At 34.1% G+C, this 18,099-nt stretch overlaps 1 protein-coding gene across 1 annotated transcript; it reads right to left on the bottom strand.

Annotated features, from left to right (window-relative positions):
• Window positions 1–383: 383 nt before the first annotated feature.
• LOC110881793 (agamous-like MADS-box protein AGL82) lies at window positions 384–1,876 on the bottom strand. Its single transcript, XM_022129946.2, has 2 exons — window positions 1,691–1,876; window positions 384–1,285 (listed from the first exon to the last, which is right to left on the bottom strand). Exon 2 carries the CDS (start codon window positions 1,283–1,285, stop codon window positions 461–463), a length of 825 nt encoding a protein of 274 aa, XP_021985638.1. The 5' UTR covers window positions 1,691–1,876; the 3' UTR covers window positions 384–460.
• Between the last annotated feature and the right edge of the window lie 16,223 nt (window positions 1,877–18,099).

Raw genomic sequence — 18,099 nt, 5'->3', positions numbered from 1 at the left:
TACTTAAATCCATCCAAGATCATTATAGTATTTTCTATTTAGGTCGTATATATGTTTGTGATTTGATTAGGATTTTGGCTTTAAATATGATTACTAGAATTTGTGATTTGATTAGGATTTTGGCTATAAATATGATTACTAGAAAATTATACAGAACTTTTAAAATAAGAAAATGATCAGACAATTAAAACATTCCTTAAATTACAACTCCTTCAAAATTAAGTTACACATTTTAATGATTTTCAACTTTTTTTTTTTATTTTCTTTTTTCCCATCCAAACATACGAACAAACAAATTTGAATATTGACGATAAAGAAAACTAATGTAAAAACATACGAACAATTATATGAACAAATGCATTTCACTCGTTTATGTAATCAAAGATTAAAACTTGATAGTACTAAAACCAAATTAAAACCAAAAGTTTTAGTCAATAAACTAAACACAAATGCAAATATGTTAACCATGAAAAATACGTTGATCATCCATCACAAATTCACCAACACCATTATGATTATCCTGCATGACACCGCCCACACCACCATGCACCACCGGTTGCTGCAAACCCCACTGCATGTTAGGGTTATCATACACCAAACCACCATCAAACACCGGATAATAACCGAACCCCAACTGTTCACGCTTCAACTGCGTAATCGGTGCATCACCGAACCACCCAACATCATGGCTCATATGGTTCATCACATGACCATGATCAAGACTCATATGGTTCATCACATGGCCATGATCAAGACCCGAATGCGAACCCAAACCCTGATTATAGTGAACCATCGGATCAAACATGAAGGGAAGTTGAATATTGTTCATGTTTCTTTTCTTCAACTCAAGATAAGCCCTTACAACATTCTCCTTATCTTCCAACTGCATAGCAAACTGTCTCAGTTGCATTTCATTTAACCTATCAAGATCATCGAACCACGTTGCGTATTTCGCTTCCATGTTCTTTTTCCGGGCCTTAACGAGCTCGTCTTCGATCTTTTTCTTCCGGTCTTCATAGAAATCTTGGAGATCATAGGTTCTTTTTCCAGTTTCATCCTTTTTCGACGTGTAAGAAGCGATATTTTTCTTGATTTTATCAGGGTTTTCGGGCCATATCTCCGGCTCGTTTGAATCAGGAGGGAAGATGATGATAGATGTATCAACATCACAAAGAATGGAGAACTCATTAGCTTTTTTAATGATCCCTTGTTTTCTTTTATGGTATGTAGTGTTTCGAGTCTTCTCTTTTGCAATGAGTTCCATCTTTAACTTTGCACGACCCATCTGCAAATTATAATTAAAACCCTAATTAATAACAACTTTAATGCACAACGATCATTAACAACTATTAACAGCTATGAACAATTCATCACTATAATAGAATCAACCGGACAAAAAAACCCTGAAAATTCGAGGCTCGATGGAACCGAATTTATCAATTACCTAGATTTCACCAAACCTATATATCTGCTAGCACTTTTGAAAACACTTATTTGACGATTATATTATATGCAAATACAGCAAAGTGAAACTCTGATAAGTGGCAAGCACTGAGTGAATTAACTAAAAGAAACGCACACCTACAAGAACAACCAATCTAGGGTTTCGGTGAGGACATGGTTATAAAAACGGTAACCGACATTATAAAGCAACACTGAAACTAAAACAGGAGCGTCTTCGGTGGCTTACCTTCTAACCGGTGCCGGAGATTACAGCAGGCCGTCACAGGATTATTGTGGTTCCGATGGGGGATTATTGTTAGGCGAAATATGGGTGATCGTGTATAATATATCGGTCTCGTGTCTTGCTTAGCTGGTGATGAATAAAATGTCGTTAGAAAAGAAGAAGAAGAAGAATTAGGGTTTTGGAGTTTGATAGAGGTGAGATGTTAAATGAGAGAGGTGGCTATTTATGGACATTATAAGCAACGGCTATAAAAAATTTATGGACCATACCATGTTGTTTAAAATACAATCTAGGCTATAAAAAGTTTTGGTTCGGTTCCTATTAGTTCGGTTTCGGGATTTCGGTTCGGGTTCGGGTCAAATCCGATCAACACCCGGTCAACCATCATCAAACAGGTCAACTGTTGTCAACAAAAATCAGATTTGGGTTCGGGTCAACAAGTCAATTCGGTGAGGTATAACGGGCGCACGTGTTTAATTAAGTTATACTTATTTAAACTTTTCTTCATGAACCGAACTCGACCCAACCGATTAACATTTATGCATTGGCAACATTTTGGGGGTAGCTTATTCATCTACTGACCGACTATGCGAAGTTTTGATGTGTTTATATATACATTTTTAAATATAAACAATAAGATGCTTATATACAACTTAAAAACTTGGACACCGTTATCTTAAGTATCGAACATAAAGTATCAATTGTATATGATGTTTTGAACACGACGGAAAGTTATATATATATTGTGGTTATATTGTTTATTGAGTTTAGAAAACTTATCGACAACTTGCATTGTTGGGATCGTCCAAAAACAAATGAACTCTGCCCGTTTTTCATAAAAATCCGTAATACGAAACACGTCTTATTTTTAAAAAACGAAATCCATCGAGATTCAAAACATTTTATAAAAATAAATATAAGTGTATGTTTATTTTTGGCGACACTTTATAACTCACAAAAACACGTTTATAACGTTTCGACAAAAGCGGTTTACAAGATAACGGAACTCGGAAATCTTTTATAAAATAAATATAATTATTTAAATTTATTTTAAACGACTAGAACTCTGAAATCTTTTACAAATTAAATATAATTATTTATATTTATTTCAAACGTCTAGAACTCAAAAATCTTTTATACAATAGATACAATTATTTATATTTATGTCATACGTCTAAAGTTCGAAAGTTATATATAAAATAAATATAAAAATAAATATAAATATAAATATAAATATAAATATTTATATTTATACTTATTTCAAACGCCTAAACGGTATACGACATATTACCGTACGATCTCAATATATATTTTATTAATCGAGTTATATGATAACAAATCAACGATGTCGATTCCTAACAAGTGTATAAGTATATAAGTATTTTGATAATTATCCACGAGACGCGGGAATACTATTTCGACTACGTAACGACTACTTGAAAATCATACGACCACATCATGCGAGTCTATAACGTGTAATATTTTCATACGACCACACCACTAAAACGATTCCACAAATATATTTATGTTTTTATATCTATATATATAATAAACAAATAAAGTGTGGGACACGTGTCGCGTTGTGGTGCAACCATTTTTTGTTTTTGGCGGGAATATGAGGGAAATGTGTTATTCTTACACGGGATCCGAATGGAGGTAACCAAACCCGGAATCTTGACCCGAGTATATAAGGAAAATAAAAACCTAATTTTCCAAACCCCTCATTCAGAGTTTCAGACACGTTAGTTTTCAAAACCCTAGCCTCTCCTTCATCCATCTTCTCCTCTAGATCAATTATCGCCTCCATCACAACAAAATAGAACAAATGTCGATCAACAACTCCAGCGTTGAATACACATATTTGCTTTCATTTGTGCAAATCTTCTTTTTTGTTCATCCCTACTGATTATTGGTTTCTTATTGCGTCGATTTCGATTTGTTAAATCCTTCATTTATTTCATTCAGCACCATCGCAATAAAACCCTAAATCGCATCTAGCATGGTTTTACTCGATCTTCATATTATCGAAAGAAAACCTTAAATCGCTCATTCTTGTCCGCTGATTCTCTCATTCACGTTAATGGTTCTTTCTTGTGATTCTTATGATGTTTGACACTGATGTGTTTGGTTTTTTTTTTTTCAGATTTATGTTAAGCAATTCCAGATCCGTTCGTAGAGAAACAATCTATCTTGGTTAAAAAGTATGATCTTCAATGAATTCTTCAATATTTGTGTAATTGATTTATTGTTTCCTGTTTTTTTTTTTTTTATTTTAGGGGTTTTGTTAGGTTTTATAAGTTCTTGACTTCATCGAATGGTTTGACAAGTTTTATGCGATTCCATGCAACATTTGTTATGGAGTATATTAGACTAAATTGACTGGTTTGACAAGCTTTTTCTTACTTATGAAGGTTAGTTTATACATTAATTTTGTTTTAAATTAGGACTTTATAGTGTTGTTCATTCACCGTAATCTTCTTTTGTTCATCTTCGCTTTTTGTTCTTGATGAAGTTTTTTGTTACAGATATGGAAACGGGACAAAATGCCCTAGCCGCCGCTTCCAAGCAACAAAGGCTAGGGTTCCGACAAGTTGATGCGGAGCCAGTTCAGTTGACAGGTCTGCATTTTAGTTTATATGTTGATTTTTGGTTGCCATTGATTTTATTTATTAAAAAGTGTTTCTTATTCTTTGTCTCTTCAATAATTAGTTAATTTTTATGGTGTTTTGTAATGTTGTGTTCTAATAGTTGTTAACTGTATATTTGTATTTGAAATTGAAATGGATTTTGATGCGAATATTACATGAAAAAGATAACAAGAGTGGTTAGTTGTTGTTAATTTTATATCGTTAATGAATTCACGTTCAATTCTTGAAAATGGAAATGGAATTAGTTGTAGATATGGTGTTCAATGAATTGGAACCTTGTGTTTATTGTGTGAACCATCAATGAATTCATTCTTATTGTGTATTTGCGAATCAAAGGAAGATAATAATAACCATGAAGCAAACAAAGAAAATGATAGAATGTTCTACTTTTCTTGTGACTAATAATTTCTTGGCTACTGTTAATGGGTTTGTTAATCTATTATATGTTTCTTCACAAATCGCAGGTACTAATCACTCCTCACCTCTAAAGCCGGCATTTGTTTGGTTTTAAGATTGAGGTAATCATCGAATCCTATTTCCATTGGTGATCGACGATTCTTATTTTGATTCTAAATTTTTGCGTAGTTTGATAGTATTTTGGTTATTTTAATCGTTCATATGCTTATTTTAACTAGGACTCCTATTCGAAATGTAAATGTCGCTTAAGGTTCCCAAATTTGAAATCAACAATCAACACCATAGGTTCATAATCTTGATTCTTGGATTTAGAGATACATTTTCTTATGATTCGACTTGAAATCGCTAATTTTGGTGTGTAGCAGGATACATTAGTGGAACAGCTTCTTCGTGAGGTGATTAATGAGAAGTTTTGGCAGCGTCTAGGTCTGAAACATTATACTAGCTTACACTTAATTCTGAATAAATTGATTATATAACTTTATCTTCGCATAACTTCTTCATTCTTGATGTGCCCAGATTGTGCGGTTTTGTTGAAAATTATGGGCTGGCATATATACCTGTTGACGTGCAATATGACAACAATAGAGGTAAAAAGTCACACATTTGATGACAATTTACAAGGGTTATTAGGTTCTTTTATGTGTCGTTTTCTTTTTTTTAATGGTTAGAAGAAAGTTGTTACACTAACTTTGATGCTGTTGGTATGTACTGACCCTGGTAATTTTTTCTATTATTCAGGTGATTTAAGAGAAAACACACTGCTTTAGAGGCTGCAACTTCAGGAAATGAAAATTGTGTCTTAGCGGAGAAATATTTTGGTGAATCCGATCCAATTAATTGTGTCTTTCAAAGTTCTCCCCAAAACGTTGTTGTTGTCGTTCCAATCGGATCAGTGGGTTTGGTAAGAATCAGATCAGTTTGTTACACCAAGGAAGTTTTGTAATGCTACTTACTTTTGCTTTCTTTGAAGTGAATCTCATTCCCAATAGCTACAACTTGTATTTTCATTTTTTTACAGGTAATGACTCAAACCGATGCTCTCATTGTGATTGATTTTGTGATTTTGTTCGGTTCGTGTTACATGATTATTGTTGAAAAATATTTTGGCCGATAACCATAATCTTTGCTATTATGTTTACAGTAGTGCAGCCACAATTCTATAAGAAATAAGTAGAGTCAGTTCCGACTAAATCTACCAATTATGAAACTTTGTCTAAAAATATTTTGGCTGATAACCATAATCTTTGCTATTATTTCGATTGTTTGATCTCTTTTTTTATGTTGCATATAGAGGCCGAGTTTTAATAACTTTTCATGGGAATAATGTTGTTTTGGGTATATTTGTATGGTCAGTTAAAGTCATATAAATTTAACGTGTCTACTCTATATGCGCGTATAATCATAAAGGATTGATGATATACAAACTTGCTCACTTTTTAAAAGAAAGTAAATTAGTCGTGGTGACGAGATGGGTACTGATTTTTCGTTCGTAGTGTTGATTTTATGAAATTTCTTTATGTAGCGTAAAATATTGGATTTTTAAGAGTTCGGTCTAGGAATGAGTTTGGTACCAAACCGGTACCGGTACTGAAAAATCTCCAAAAGTGAGTACCAGTACCGAATATAACCGGTACGGTCCGATACCGATACTTGAGGGTAAAACCGGTGCCGAAAATGTATGTGTTTTTACATAGTATTAAATTTTGAACATAAATAATCAGTTTTTGGTTGAAAACGCGTTTTACGCGGGAAATAAAAAAGGCTTTCCGATTTGACCTGTTTGGCAGCTTCACGGTTTGGTTTTCGCGCACCCTAAAAAAGGCTTTCAAAACCACCACTAACAACATGATACCCACTCTTACCTCTAGCTACACATATTAATTATAAATAGTTTTTAATATAAGTAAATTTGTCGAGTCTGGGAAGCAATCCCGGGTAATAACAAAAAAAGTACTCTATTTAACATTAATCCATGAATCTTAATGAAAGAAAAACTAAAACCACATACATATGATTTCATAAAAGACGATTATAATTTCTTTATTAATCTCATTCGTAAATGTTATTTATGTACTTTTGTTTATTGTAAATTAATTTTTCCTAACCCGGGATGTTCCCGGGTGATAGCCTAGTAAATATATATATATATATATATATATATATATATATATATATATATATATATTGTGGAGGGTTCAAATGAGAATAATTTTTTGTAAGTGTTGGACCCAGTATGGCCTTAACAACTTCTTTTTACGTAATATGGGAAGTGATTTCAGTATATGTGAAAAAGATGTGCGGAAATGGAAATCAGACTTTCAAGAAACAAGACCTACAGAATTATCAAGTTTATATCACTTTGAAACAAATTAGTTTAACAAGGTGATTGTAAGATTATTATCTAATACAAATGAATCTTGATTTCTGTGGGTGAGAAGAGCAGTTGGAGTTTGAGTGTTTGTATGTGAATGCTAAGCTTCAAACTCAAGCATCTTCTGCCTCTCGAGCCTTCTATTTATAGACGGCTGTGGACATGAATAAACAATTGTTTATTCATGCAATAAGTCCTGCATAAAGTAGCAATTTGACATATTCATTGAATCCATCGTTCAAGTTGAATTTGTAATCATGAAAACCAATAATGTCATGCTTCGGTCATGGGTGGCAGGATAGAGTTGTGATTTTAGACAAGTGGGTCTGTCATCAGAATTTCTGATAAGCCACTTCATCAGAAATTCTGGTGAACAAATCATCAGAAAGTCTGATGATCAGAATCTGTCAGAAACTGATGATATTTCATCAGAAATATCATCAGATCCATCAGAAACGACCTTCTCTGATAATCCAAATCAACTCTTTATCAACTTGAGATTCTTTGTAGTCGATATTTTGCTTTTCAGTTGTCCCAACTATTTTTCTTCATCTTGCTGTGTTCTTCAGGACTGTTATCTTCTTCAGAGATCCAGTTGATTGAGATTTTCTTCAATACTTACAAATAAAGTTTCCTAACAGTTTCCCCCTAAGTATTGTAAGAAAATGAACTATCTCTATGTCCAAATGTAAACAACTTTTAACTAATTCTTGAAAAAGAAAGATCAAGTGACTATGTCCTACAGACATAAAGCATAAAACATAAAAGTTAAAGCATAGACCATCCAACCATTGTAAAAGAAACAGAAAAACAACTTCTAAATATTGTTCAAAAAAAAAAATTCTATCTCATCAATTCATTCAATTGATCTTCACTCCATTTCAGTGTTTGTCTCCTGGTTTCAGCTTCTTCTTGTGATCAATTATCTTTTGAGTTGCCTTGTACATCGATTTATACCATTCTCTTGCTTCCATCCAATCTTCAATGCAATCTTCAATTTTCTTTCTCAGCTGCTCATTGTTCTTTCCTTTCATCTTGAGTTGCTCTTGTTTCTCATTTATGCAGTTTCTTATATACTTTAAAGTTTGGTTTGAGTACCTGCAAATTTCACTGATTCTGAATAGAGCCTTCTCATTATGAGCATCTTTGAAGACTGCACAGATTTCTGGTGTGTCAAAGATTGCACCAGTTCTTGCCGATTTTGAAGGGATTTCAGCTGGAATAATTGTGTTGGGTGGAGGTATTAACACCTTAGTGCTATACTCGAAATTGATACACAGATCAAAGTCTGCTAATGCTGCTCTTTTGTATACTTTCGCTCCTGCATTTTTAACACTGTCAAGGGCTCTCCTGATCACTACTGAACCACCTTTCCATTCATCAATGATGTTCTTCATCTTGACTATGTCCATTGGATGAACTTCATCAGCCAGGTCTACATCAGTAACTTTTTGAGCATCTGTCTTTTCTGACTAGGGTGTACTTGTTTTGACTTTCATTCCCTAGTAAGCCTCCTCCAGTAGTCAAAGTATCAACTCTTTCAATTGATACTATTGGATTGATCAATTTGTTGTGCAATATCACCCAGCTGTCATTTTTTCTTTGTTCATAAATACCTTTACTCATTGGTGAGAGTGGCCTTGTTGGGTTGTCTTCTGGACCTTTCCAATAGTAGTGCTTCAGATGTTCTTCTGGATACATGATTGTGTGTAGATCACCTTCCAGCACTTCTGATTCTTTGATGTTGCCTTCTAAGTCTTCTCTCATTATTTTTCTTGGCCTTTTTGAAGAGGTCACTTCATGTTCCATTCTTCGCTTCTCTTTTGTGTCCATCCTTATACTAAATTCTGTTTCTCCAGTGATGGTTGTGGTTGATGGTTGAGCTGAAGTGTATTCTTTATGTTGGAAACTTGAAGTGTCTGGCTTTGATATGCTTGGTGGAGGACCCATGGGTAACTTTTATTTATCTGGTGGTGGACCCATGGTCTGCTTTTCTTTTTGAACTGTTACAGTTTCTGTTTGTTTTATTTGTTCTTGTTTGGATGGTTTCTGGTTGATGTTGGGGACTTTCTGACTCTTTTGCTTGTCTTTCTTGTGGAATTGGAGTCTTTAGTTTATGAAGATCAACTTTTGCCAGTGTGGCAACATTGTATTGCAATCTTTTTACTAGCAAGTGAATGTTAGTAAGAGATTGACTGTTTGTTTCTTCTTGCTTCTTTATCTTCTGAAACTCCTGATTTTCTTTACTTCTTTGTTCACTTAATTCCAATACCAACTTTTCAAAAGCCTCAGTTAGACTGCTGCTGTTGGCTCTGAGAAGTTGTATTTCTTCAAGAAGCCTTCCTGAACTTGAACTTTCTCCTGCAGTCGCGATTTCTGTCATCTTTTTCTTGATATCATGCAGTTCTTTAAGAGCCTTTTCCATTTCTGAAGAAATTCCTTTGTTTGCTGATGACTTTTGTATTTCTTTGAGAGCTGCACTATTTTCTTCAGTTTATTTCTGCACAGCTTTGACAGTCTCTGATAGAGCTTTGACTTCTGATTTTTTATTTCTGATTTCTTCCAGTATCAGATCAAGTTTTTCGCTTATGACTGTTTTCTCAGCAGCAGCTTCATCTTCAAGTTCTTTATGAAGTTGTTTTGGAGACATAGATGGTTGTTCTTGGGAAATAGGAGAAACAACAGATGTTTCTCTTCTAACACCACCAGAAAACATATTTTCTGATGTTCTGAGGTTAAGAGGATTTAAAGTATCCAAATTCTCTGTTTCCTCACCAGAAATTTGAAACAAATTCAAGTCCTGGTTTTCCTCACATCCTTGAACCTGTTCAGATTCTCCATGAGTTGTTGAGAAACTTTTATTTTTCTCATCCAGGTTTCCTTGATCAGTGAACTGATCTCCACCTGTTGTTACCACATTTTCCTCCTCAGTGTCTGACTCAGAAAATGGGTCTTTTTGTTTCACTCACGTTTTGTTTTGTAAAAACAGTGCTTCTTTGTAATATTTCATATCTTGGTTGAATTGATTCATCAGAATCACTTTCAGAAGTATAAAATATATTGAGTTTAGATTTTGTTGCACCTGTTTCTCCAATATGTGAGCCTTCAGCATGATGTTCTTCTGTTGCATGAGTCATATGCACATCTTTATCAGCCGGATGTGGATCAGATTCATCCTGCTGCTCTATTCTTGGTGTGCTTGATTCTTCTGCATCATGCTCCATGGGTGACACCTTTTCAAATCCTTCTTTTGTCTCTGCTTGCCTACTTAACATTCTCATGTATTCTGCTCTGTATGATGAATTTTCTGGTACAAGATCCATCATATTTTCTGGTAGAACAGGTACATCAAAGTCTGACTTCCATGACCTTGCAGCACTCCAAGGTCTCATAATTTCTGATTTCCACATATATTTTGATTTTGGAGTTTGCATATTTCTTTCAGAAAAAGCATCAGAAATTATGATGGATAAAAATCTGGGAAAAGGTAGATGTGAATCTATCTTTCCAGTTTTGGTCAGAATAGATCTTTTGATCAGATTAAATATTTCTGTTCCAAAATCAATATTCAACCTAGTTATAAGGCTGAACATGATTGTTAGAATATTCATATTTATCTTATCCGTACCTCCGATCTTGGATGATAAACATTTATTCAATATTTCCATCAATACTTGCTAGAAGGCAGGTAGCTTGTTCCTCTTGAACTCGTTGATTTTTGAAATCTTCTCCTTGCATCCCATTACAGCATCAAGTTGTTCAAACATGTCTTCTTTTGGTGGTGCATCTTTATACTCTTGATTTAAGGGTAGTTCCAAACATTCCCTTATTTTCTCTGGTGTAATTTTGATGAAGATATCTTCCCATACATGTGCTGTTAGCTCCATATTTGTACTATGAGCTTCGAGAGTCTTTACAACCTGTTGTAGCAATCTTTCTGGTACCTCTCTGGTCTTTGTAAGAGCATGAGCTATTGGGCTTCTGATCAGAAACTCAATGAGAATTTGACACTTCACATCATATTGTTCGATATTGGTGTTCATTGCTTCATTGTTGCTCTTCAAGGAAGATATTCAACTTCAGTGATTAGTGGAACAGAGTGTTCTGCTGGAGGTGGACTGTTGTTTGAGGCAGCCATTTAGGATTTGGATTTTTGCTTTTGAAAAGGGTTTTTAGGGTTTTGAGAATTGAGATTGTAGATGGACGTCTCTGTTGTTGGAGGGGATATATATAGTGAGCTGAGACAGAGATTTTTGAGTGTTTTTTCGTGGGTTGTTTGTATTCAAGGTGTTTTATGACACCTTAATGATGTTTTAATCTTTTAAAGACGCAACCTTTTTTGAAAAACCCTTGGTTTATCTCTAATTTAATGTATATCTCATTCAAGACAATTAGAGATTCCAACGATTTTTAAAAGATAAACACTAGTTTCCAACTTACACCTTTTTATGTGGGACCCTTTTTGATTTCAGAATTGGTCCAATCAAAAGTCTTTTCTTCAATTGAGTGTTTTCCCATGTTGTCCTTTTGATGATATATATAAGATCTCTAAATGTTTCATAAAGAGTTGAATTTTCCTATGTTTATATCATCAGAAGACATTTGATTCCTTTATAGGAGTCTGAATCAAGACATTTTTTTTAAGATGAGAGGGAAAGAGTGGAGTCTGATAAAATTTCTTACCTTGATCTTGTGTACTCCACATTTTGTTCTGATGCATCAGGAAGTCTCTTTCATATAGCTTGTTTCAGTCCTCAGAAACTTATTGAGAGAAACATATCTAAAAAATAATCTAGCTTTTTTTGTTTCTTTGCATCTGATTTCTGATGTTTTAATGAAATTTCTAATAAATTTTATCAGATTCTGATGATTTATCATATCCTATCAGATTTCATTTGATTCTTACCAGATTTTCCTTGTTATCATCAGATAAGATTTCTTAGTTCCCCCTGGACCTATTGACATATTTATCTAACATTTAATTAAGAAAAACTGAATATATTACTGAACAAAAGTGGGTTAGAACACAAAAAAAAAAAAATTAACAAGCTAAAACAAACACAGACAGACCTAACTACTCATCATCTTCATCCAACACGTTATACATGCACTTCACATATAACCAGAGACTGGTTATTCTTCCTGTATGAAAGGTTGATGGAACCAGGGAAGCAACTCTTAAGTTTTCTTGAAGTGCTAGTTCAGCTCTTGTATAACAACTTCTCACACCACCAAATTCAAGTTGACTTGTGATTAATTTGGTTACGAAACGAGGGTAGATCAGAAAAGGATTACGGTCATGGACGTTTCCTTCTAAGTCTCTCATGAGAAACTTAGCATAATTGTAAGGTTTTTCCTATACAATAGCATGCGCCACTTCCATCATCCTGTAAGACAACTCATTAAAGTGTCCTGTCTTTTTCGAAAAGCAAACACTCAGCTGTGTTACCAAATATAGAAAAGGTGGTATGAACACAGATTTGCAAATTTGTCTTGACACATTGCTTGAATTGTAGCCCATTTCAGTCAAGGTCTTTTGCACTTCTGCCTTTTCCAATATACTGATCCTTCGATAGTCACCCAATTTGAGGACATCTCTGAGTGTTTCCTCTTTTAGGGTGATATCTACCCCCATAACCTCACTTCTTATCCACATAGAAGTGCCACTCATAACAACTTAGCATTCCACCAGAACTCCTGAAGAAGTTCTGGATATATGGTGACATGTGTAGACATGGCAAAGCCCAAAGGACTTCTCATGATCATATTGTACACAAACCTGCAGTCCTCCCATGCAGGTCCTTCTAAGTTGGATCTTAATCTGAGATTATGATGTTCGTAAAGTTTGAGAGGGAATTGGTTGGATTCCATTGATTTTGGGTGGTTCATTTTGAAATAAGAAGTCTTTCTGACGGTAGGCTTTTGAAGAGAAGATTTTGTTGTGAAGAATATCTTTTTCAGATTGTTAAAATTTATAGGTGAAAGTGATAGTTTCATATTAACAAAAAAAAATTTCTTCTCTTCATTTAAGACGATATCTATTGCAGTGAATATGACAGTCTACTTAGCCTTTTATGTGAGTAAGCATTCAATAGGTGGGCGGCTACTTTCATAGCTCCTAATGATATTGGTGCTTACGTGTTTCTGTTAAACTCCTTATAACCGAATGACGTTGCATGTTAAAAACAATCCCTCTTTTTTTTAAAAAAAAAAATATTTGTGACGATTGAATTCTTTGGATTTAGTTTTATCTTCATGCATGTCATGTTTTCCCCCCTTTTTTTTAAACAACAAAAAAAATAAAAGAAATTTATATAAATGGAATAGGTATGAATATATGGACTTTTGATGATTACTGATTATTATGCACAAATAAACAAAAAGTTCCTGATGTAAATCAGGATTTCTGGTAAATCATCACATTTTATTGATGATTTATTAGATCTTCTGATTTTTCATCAGATAGATGAATTTCTGTATCAGAATTTTGTTTAATTGTCCTTTCATTCTCAGTAACTTGATGATTATCAACTTGGTTTTCATTTTGTTTTGTTTTTATTTCTGAAACATTTTCATCTCTTATGTTGACCATGCCAAGTTTGTTGATCAAAAAATTATGTCTCTTTTCATCAAGAGGTTTTGTGAATATATCAGCAATTTGGTTTTCAGTTGGAACAAAATACATTTCAATGTTACCTTTCTCCACATGATCTTTTATGAAGTGATATCTGACATCTATGTGTTTGGTTCTTGAGTGATGAACTGGATTTTCTGTTATTGCAATTGCACTCTTTGAATCACACAGAATTGGTGTTTTTGTCAGATTTACTCCATAGTCCTTCAGTTGAGTTTGCATCCACAGCACTTGTGAACAACAGCTTGCTGCTGCAACATATTCTGACTCTGCTGTTGATGTGGCAACACAGTTTTGCTTCTTGCTTGCCCAACATACCAATTTTTCCCCCAAGATTTGACAAGCACCAGATGTGCTTTTTATGTCAATCTTACACCCTGCATAATCTGCATTTGTATATGCAATTAATTCAAGGTTTGTATCCTTTGGATACCAAAGACCAAGTTTTGAAGTGCCTTTTAGATATTTGAAAACCCTTTTTACAGCTTTTAAATGAGATTCCTTAGGGTCACATTGATATCTGGCCAGAAAACATGTAGCAAACATGATGTCTGGTCTACTTGCAGTTAAGTATAACAGTGACCCTATCATCCCCCTATAGGTTTTAATATCTACACTTATTCCATCTTTATCAGAATCCAATTTGTTCCCTGTTGCCATGGGAGTTTTTGAAACTGAGCAGTTTTCAAGTGAATATTTTTGTAGAATTGTTTTGACATATTTTAATTGACTCAAAAATATTCCATCAATTCTTTGTTTGACTTGGAACCCTAAGAAAAAGGTTAATTCACCCATCATGCTCATTTCAAAATGGCTGGTCATTAATTTTTGAAACTTTTTGCAAAATTTTTCATTTGTTGATCCAAATATGATGTCATCAACATATATCTGAACTAACAAGGTATGGTTTTTGTGTGTTTTGAGAAACAGTGTGGTGTCAATAGTACCTTTGGTAAATCCAGAATTGAGTAAGAAGTTTGATAATGTTTCATATCAGGCTCTTGGAGCTTGCTTCAATCCATACAAGGCTTTGTTTAATCTATAAACATGATTTTGAAATTTTGGATCAACAAAGCCTTCAGGTTGTTACACATAAACTTCTTCTCAATTTTACCATTTAGGAAAGCTGATTTTACATCCATTTGATAAACTTTGAAATCCTTGGATGCAGCATAAGCAAGAAAAATTCTTACAGCTTCTAATCTAGCTACTGGTGCAAAGGTTTCATCATAATCAATACCTTCTTGTTGACAGTAACCTTTGACTACTAACCTTGCTTTGTTCCTTGTGATTATGCCATTTTCATCAGATTTATTCCTGTATACCCATTTTGAGCCTATGACAGATTTGTCTTTGGCCTTGGGTACCAGATCCCATACCTTGCTCTTTTCTAATTGATCCAGCTCTTCTTGCATAGCTTGTATCCAATCTGGATCATTCAGAGCTTCTTTGGAAGATTTGGGTTCTATTTTGCTTAAGAACCCAGCATATGCACATTCACGTGCAGTTGCAGATCTTGTTCTCACACCATCAGCTGGATTGCCAATGATATCAGAATGAACATGCCCTTTGATCCATCTTAACCTGTTTTGAACAATTGTTGGTTCTAATGGATTTGAAGTTTCCCCCTGTTCAGTTACCTCTGTTTCATGTAAAGCACTAGAAGTTTGATTTTCTGTTGTGCTATTTACTTGTTCTTCAGGGTTAGTACATGATATTTCTGATGATTTAAATGTACAAGCGTTATCATGTTCTAAAATATCTTCTGATATCATTTCAAAGAGATGCTCATAATTTTCTTGTTTGTCAGAAAAGTTTATTTCTTTCATGTATTCATCAGAAACTTCAGTCTCTGATGAGTCATCAAATGAGACATATAAACTTTCTCTAATTGTCCTTGTATTAAGAATAAAAATTCTATAAGCTTTTGAGGACAATGAATATCCAAGAAAAATACCTTTTTCTGCTTTTCTGTCAAATTTTTCAAGGCTTTCAAAATCATTGAAAACAAAACATCTACAACCAAATGTGTGTAAAAATTTCACACTTGGAATTCTATTATTTATTATGTTGTAGGGTGTTTTGTTTAGCCTTATGTTGATGAGAGTTCTGTTTTGAGTAAAGCATGCATTTGCAATTGCTTCTGCCCAAAAGTGAGAGGGCATTTTGGCATATGCAAGCATTGTTCTGGCAGCTTCTACTAAGGTTCTATTTTTTCTTTCAACAACCCCATTTTGTTGAGGGGTTCTGGGAGCAGAAAAGTCATGAGAGATTCCTTTGTTTACAAGGAAGCTTTCAATTTTATAATTTTTGAATTCTGTCCCATTGTCTGATCTGATCCTTCTTACTGTTAGGTTTAACAGATTTTCAATTTTCTTTATAAAATTAATGATCAAATTAGGTGTTTCACTTTTCTTTCTCAAAAATTCAACCCATGTGTATCTGGAAAAATCATCAACTATTACTAGTATATATTTCTTTCCAGAGAAACTTTCTGTACCTATGGGTCCACACAAATCCATGTGTAAAAGTTCCAAATTTTGTGTAATGGAAGATTCAGAAATTGACTTGTGAGAGCTTCTTTTTGACTTTCCCATCTCACAAGCATCACAAATTTTATCCTTTTTAGAGAATATGAAAGGTAACCCTTTTACCAGACCTTTACTTGCTAATTTGTTTAGGTTTTTGAAATTGAAGTGAGCCAATCTTTTATGCCATAACCAACTACTTCCTTTGTTAATTTTTGAAAATAAACATAGTTTAGGATGTTCATTTTCTTCTTTAAAGTCAAAGTAATAAATTGATTGTCTTATCCTTTTCCCACTCAAATATACTTTATTCTCATCCATACCTATTAGCAAGCATTTTTCTAGTAAAAATGTTACCTGAAAACCTTTGTCACAGAATTGACCACAGCTCAGCAAATTATATTTTAAGCCTTCAACATAAGCTACTCTTTCAATGGTCAAACATCCATACCTGATACATCCGTATCCCATTATCCTTCCTTTCACTCTGTTTCCAAAGTTCACCATTTTACCCAGCTTTGAGACAAAGTTGTTGAGTAAGCTCCTATCCCCAGTCATGTGCTTGGAGCTTCCTGAGTCGCAGTACCAGATCTGCTGCACATGATGGTCCTGAAATGAAATGATTAGAGGGTTTTAGGTACCCAGGCATGCTTGGGTACACTTTCTGATGATATTATGGTTCTATTAATTCTTCTAGATGACCTTTCATCAGAATTTCTGTTGGATGCTGAGCCATTAACAGAATTTTTGTTTTTCTTTTGGAGATGGTATTGAACAAGCTTCAGTATTTCAACACACATACAGGAATCATCAGAAATTTCTGATTTTCCTTCTTGTGATGGAATGAAGGGATAGTTTTGAAAAGATGAGTGAACTGCTTCTGGAGTTTTTACAAACTCTTGACTGCATTCACTTTTTTTTGGTTCAAAATTTGGCTTGTCAAAGGAGTATTCAGAACATGTTGATTTGCAAGTTTCAGAATCAGATTCTGATAAGTATTTATCAGAATTCTGTTGAGTAGCTTTTACAAAGACAGTAGGTTTGTTATTGTTTGTTCTTACATAACCCAACCCTTCTCTTTTGTTCTTTGGAGTGGACTCTATGAAATTTATGAATTCTTTTGCTTCTTGAAAACCTCTTACATTAATTTCTTTGTCATTGATTTTCTTGTAAAGATCTCTTCTTTCATTTTCATAGAACTCAATTTTAGCTCTTTGATCTAAACTTTGTTCTATCAGTAATTGGTTTTCAAGAATGATTTTATTCAAGGTCCTCTGCAACTCATCAGATTTTTTACCATTTGATTGATGTTTAACTTGCAGGTTTAAAAAATCTGACTTGAGCTCATTTAGCTTGTGTTCAAGATCAAGATTGTCTAAACTTACCTGTTGTCCTGAAGTCTCTGGTATGTCATCAGAAAGTGCCATGAGACAGAAGTTGGCCATTTCTTCTTCTTCTTCTTCATCAGAAGAGTCATCAGATAACCATGTATCTGTTCCAGCAATTAAGCTGACTTGCTGTTGTTGCTTCTTAGCTTCCTCAAGCTTTTTTTTCATAGTAAGCAACATCTTTCAGCTTCTTGGTCTTACACTCAGATGCATAATGACCTCTTTGCTTGCACTTGTAACACACCACCTCAGCCTTTCCTTTATCCTTAGATCTAACATCTTCTTTAGATCTATCATCCATCCTCCTTCTATCACTCCTCTGGTACCTCTGGCCTCCTCCCCTCAACCTTTGCTCAAATGTTTTGGTGAGCAGTGCTATTGCATCAGCAAAGGCTGAAAAATCTGATGATGAATCAGAAGTTT

The sequence above is a fragment of the Helianthus annuus genome, chromosome 10 (genome assembly GCF_002127325.2).
Source record: "Helianthus annuus cultivar XRQ/B chromosome 10, HanXRQr2.0-SUNRISE, whole genome shotgun sequence".
NCBI lineage: Eukaryota > Viridiplantae > Streptophyta > Magnoliopsida > Asterales > Asteraceae > Helianthus > Helianthus annuus.
This window is presented reverse-complemented; position numbering and strand designations above follow the sequence as displayed.